Source organism: Saccostrea cucullata, unplaced genomic scaffold (assembly GCF_032062105.1).
Source record: "Saccostrea cucullata isolate Sc308-1 unplaced genomic scaffold, CSIRO_AGI_Scuc_v1 ctg673, whole genome shotgun sequence".
In the NCBI taxonomy this organism is placed as follows: domain Eukaryota; kingdom Metazoa; phylum Mollusca; class Bivalvia; order Ostreida; family Ostreidae; genus Saccostrea; species Saccostrea cuccullata.
Window position 1 is genome coordinate 213,603 of NW_026929332.1, and position 5,269 is coordinate 218,871.

At 33.9% G+C, this 5,269-nt stretch overlaps 1 protein-coding gene across 1 annotated transcript; it reads left to right on the top strand.

Annotated features, from left to right (window-relative positions):
- Window positions 1-932: 932 nt before the first annotated feature.
- LOC134280506 (actin-3-like) lies at window positions 933-2,692 on the top strand. The gene is made up of 2 exons (XM_062762916.1): window positions 933-1,235; window positions 1,534-2,692. Exons 1-2 carry the CDS (start codon window positions 1,110-1,112, stop codon window positions 2,536-2,538), a joined length of 1,131 nt encoding a protein of 376 aa, XP_062618900.1. The 5' UTR covers window positions 933-1,109; the 3' UTR covers window positions 2,539-2,692.
- The last annotated feature ends 2,577 nt before the right edge of the window (window positions 2,693-5,269 follow it).

A 5,269-nucleotide genomic window follows, 5' to 3' on the forward strand; every position in this document is an offset into this window, starting at 1 on the left:
GCATTTTATTTAAATTGTGTACCTAAATGTAAGTTTCAAATATTCTCTCAAATACGTATATGTTGAGGAATGATGAACATTATATTCATAATATTGTACAAAATCTCGAAATTTCTACAGGATTATCTTGCAAGAAAAGATTGTTAGTTTCAGTGAAAGAGTTGTTGACTGACGAATCGATTAAAATATTATTAAAAAGAAAATATCTTTAGTGCTCGAGTTTTATTAACATGACAGTACTTTAAATTAATATGTGAAGAAAACGATTAATAATAATTTGGAGGTACTTTGTGACTATCCGTAGACACGTGATTATTTTAGGCTTTAAATCGTTCAAAGTAAACAAATATTGAAATCAAAGCGTATTAGAAGGGGCAGGTTACTCTGCGATGGTAACCTAATAAATTTTAACTGAGGCGCAGATAATAAATGAAATATTTATTTATAATAGGAAAAATTCTAATATTTACAAAAAATCGAATTTGAAGAAACTTTCTGTTGTTCATTTAGATCGTTGACGGTGATTGTGTACATACTATCGAACTGCTGTGGATGTCATTTCTAAAAATACTGCCGATCGACATATTTAAATCTTACCTTATTTGGAGATAATGAATTTATGCACACAGTCTTTGTCTAAGAACGTTTAATGAAAGCTATTTAGAATTTAAAGAAGAAATCTAATTAATGAAAAATAGATATTTTGAGAATTTCTTGAGCAAAAACTGATACTTTACTACAGTAATTAAAGAATGAAGAAGATGAAGTAAGGCCATTTGAATCAGCGAATTTATGAATGTTCTCTTTTGATGTCTACTTTTAGAAGTGACAACAAACCCTGGATATAGCCATGACAAGTAAATGTATCAGCAAGGCTGGTATACCTGTTTTCTTTTCCATATATGGGTTTTGCACTTATTTTATGGACTATATGACAAACAGATTGGTCACAATTTCTGTGAACTTGGGTAACTTCTCTCCCATATAAGGTCCTTGTTGACAAATTAATGTGTCGTGGAACATATATAAGTAATGGACCACCAAACATTGGATAGAAAACTACGTCTTGCAAGTAATTTTCAAGCAACTTAATTTTTTAAACTGTGAAAATGGTTGATGACGACGTCGCAGCTTTGGTTATTGACAATGGATCTGGAATGTGTAAAGCTGGATTCGCCGGGGACGATGCTCCCAGGGCCGTGTTTCCCTCCGTTATTGGGCGCCCAAGATATCAGGTAAGATACTGGCACCTTATGTTGACTCTTTTTCAATTAAGGCACGATTTTTACAACTCTAACTGTATATTACTAAACGTTTTTCTGTATTATTTATTACTAAAGATTTATTGATATGTACACAAATTAAATTAAAATGTTTCATGAAGAAGCTTAGAGAAATTGACTAAAATAATTCCATTGTTCAGAAAAACTTCATTTAAAAGCAACTCGAAGCAAATTCACTAGATTAACTAGGATAAGTATTTCTAGATACGATGTCTATATTAAGATTTAATTTGATTATTTTAATTCATAGGGTGTGATGGTTGGCATGGGAAATAAGGACACATATGTAGGAGACGAAGCCCAAAGCAAGAGAGGTATGCTCACCCTCAAGTATCCCATCGAACACGGCATCGTCACAAACTGGGACGACATGGAGAAGATCTGGCATCACACCTTCTACAATGAACTCCGTGTGGCCCCCGAGGAACATCCCGTTCTTCTGACCGAGGCCCCACTGAATCCCAAGGCTAACAGAGAAAAGATGACACAGATCTTATTTGAAACCTTCAACTCCCCAGCCATGTATGTTTCTATCCAGGCCGTGCTTTCGCTGTACGGCGCTGGCCGTACCACTGGAATTGTCCTCGATTCTGGAGATGGCGTATCTCACGTAGTACCCATCTATGAAGGATACGCCCTTCCCCACGCCATCGCACGATTGGATCTCGCTGGGCGTGACTTGACTGATTACCTCATGAAAATTCTCACAGAACGTGGTTACTCTTTCACAAGCACAGCCGAAAGAGAAATTGTCAGAGACATGAAAGAGAAATTGTGCTATGTTGCTCTGGACTTCGAACAGGAAATGACAACGTCAGCTTCTTCATCATCCATAGAAAAGAGTTATGAACTTCCTGATGGAGCGGTCGTCACCATTGGCAACGAGCGATTCAGATGCCCAGAGGCTTTGTTTCAGCCGGCCTTTCTGGGATTGGAACCTTCTGGTATTCATGAAACGACATACAACAGCATCATGAAGTGTGACGTTGATATCCGAAAAGACTTGTACTCAAACTTGGTATTGTCTGGAGGTTCAACAATGTACCCCGGAATCGCTGACCGTATGCAGAAAGAGATTACAGCGCTAGCTCCGAGCTCAGTGAAGGTACGAGTCATTGCTCCACCAGAGAGGAAATACTCCGTCTGGATCGGGGGTTCTATCCTTGCCTCCCTCTCCACCTTCCAACAGATGTGGATCAGCAAACAGGAATACGACGAATCTGGTCCGTCCATTGTCCACAGGAAATGCTTCTGAGGATAAAAGAATTTGTTTTATTATGTATAACATTACCTTTTGTGTCCTTTTGTCATCTCTGAGATCAAGAATCGACTTAAAATGAGGACTCATTTGATTCATTTCAGGAATTTTAACATTAGCAGCTTGCAAGGGGATATATTTTTTTGTTTGATACCGGTATTTTGTATTGAAATATTTTTAAAAAATCAAATAATATTTTAAAAGTACTATGATATTATATTTTGAATTATTAAATCCTTCTATAATAAATATACATGCACTGTGTATATATATTTTTGATTTCATTTTCTTCTTTTATTTGTAATTCAAGTGAAAAAAAAATTGAGCGAGTGCCAAAAATGTTATTTTCCTTTTTAAGTATTTATGTCTATTTCAAGATTATTATTGTATTTTGTATTAAGGTAAGTCACTCCTGAAATTTGTTAAATCAAGGATTTTTTGAGAAGTATATTTTGGATAAGTATTCATAAAGTGTAACTCAAAATCGCAAAGAAAATAGGAGGTCAGTGTGCATCCTACTGATCTACGGTACATTTAAGTTGACCTTTTTGCACTTAAATTTCATCTCTTTGGTTAATTACTTTAACCCTTATTATATTTGATCAGATGTTAGCATGGCAATAAATATAATCTTATTTTACGTAAAAAAGTTTGAATAGTATTTATCATTAAACAAATCTTGCAAATTATTGCGCGTAAATTATTGTGTGACCTTTTTGCACTAAAAAAAATAACATATTTGGGGTATTAAGAAACTTAATAGGCAATAAAAAAATTTCTTATATCAAACTTTTTACGACTTAAGAGCTGATCAGTCACAAGTATCGAGTAGTTTAAAATAATGAAAGAAAAAGGTAGGGTCAGTCATGTTAATTTTGAAATATTTGTCAAAATATGTGATTTTCAGGCAAAAAATGGTGTAAATTTGATCTTGACTTCTTTAATATATTTTCATTTTTTGGAAAAGTTTGTTGAGGGAAGGTGTAAAACTTGGTCTAAAAATATAAATTAAGACCTATATTAAATATTTTTAGCAATATCAAAACGGAAAATATTCTCCGAGTAAAATTATGTGAGGCTAAATTTCCATTACATTAAATTTTATAAATGTGCAGATTTGCAGAATTATCTGCTAAATATCCTTCCACCGAAAGAAATAGTCCCTCATAAATCTTGCTTCTTTGTAGAATTTTGAGCAGTTTTTTCATTGAATGTTAAAAAAATTACATTGTTGAATTTAAATATGTTATAAAAATTGAATTTTAATAAGTAGTTTTGAAGTAAAAGCTTCTGCGTGAACTTTTCTAAAAAGCTGACGAGTGACTTACCTTAAGTCTATGAACCATGAATAATTGTTTTTCCATATAAATAATTGTGCATTTGATTTACATAAATAAAATATATGCTAACTCGTGGATTTAATCCTTTGATATTTTCGGTATACTATCTTATAATTATTATTGTAATGATTCCATTTCTAACGATTTGCTGTTGGCAACCCAGAAAGAGGGCATATTAATAAACAAAAAAGTGGATGCCTGGATTGGTATATACTTTATTTCTGACTTTTTTCTGTGCTTATTTTTTTATGTAAACGATGCAGATGATAAGTTTCGAAAATATTAAGAAATTGTAAACCTTCTATGACGTTCATAATTATATTATAGCTTCCTGTAGCCATTCAGACCGTGTTAATCTGTACAAATTATTGACCATTAGATGTTATAGGCCTCGGAACCGGGAAGGGGGGAGGTGTAAACCCCCTCCCACTTTTTCTTGCAAAGGTAGACATAATATAGGCATTGAACACTGCCCAGGGGCGTAGATTTATCCCCCACTTTGAACAAGAAAGTTGCAAAAAAGGGTAAATGGTAGTGTATGTGGAAAATGATACTGAAAGATGTTCGATCCTAGCAACTAAACTTCATAAAAATGCTCATGGTATTGAAAGAAGGACATAGCCGGGAGTGAGAGTTATCTTTCTTTTCACATGCTTTAAAATAATTCATTATTAGGTCCACAGTAAAACAAATCATATCATTCTTATTAGGCCCACAAAAAAATAATTCATAATAGGTCCACAGTAAAATAATTCATATGAGGTCCACAGTAAAATAATTAAACAGCTTCATAAGATTTTATCCAGCTGCTTTCACGAATGTACAGGAGTCGACATCGTCACCAGTGATCAATCACAAAAACTTTGAAGGCAAACAAATGCTTTCATATCTTATATGTGTAACATGTGACAAGAACGGACCTTGACCTTAAGATTTTACAAACTTTTCTTTAAAAAAAATAATTATAACCTTGTTTTGTACCAGAAGAGACAGGATTGGGGGGGGTTCACATGTGAAATAGACTTTATTTCTCCGTAATCAAAGATTCGGGGGTATATAGATTTTGTACTGTCCGTCCGTCTGTCCAGCTGTATATTTGTTTGTCTGCAAAAACTTTAACCTACCCACAACTTTTGAGTAAGCGGGGCTTCGGCATATTTTTGTACAAAACCTTTCTTAAGGTACGACCAAATTTGACCTCTTGACCTTGGAGTTTGACCCACTTTTTTTTACCAAAAATTCCAAACTTTAACAGTTGCTATAAAGTTAACTTTTGAACAGATGATGCTAGGGCTTTCCTATTTCACATGTGTTCGTTATGAAAAGACCTTTCAATGGATTAAACATTGTTGACCTTGTTCTTAGAGTTTAATTGATCCACTTTAAAA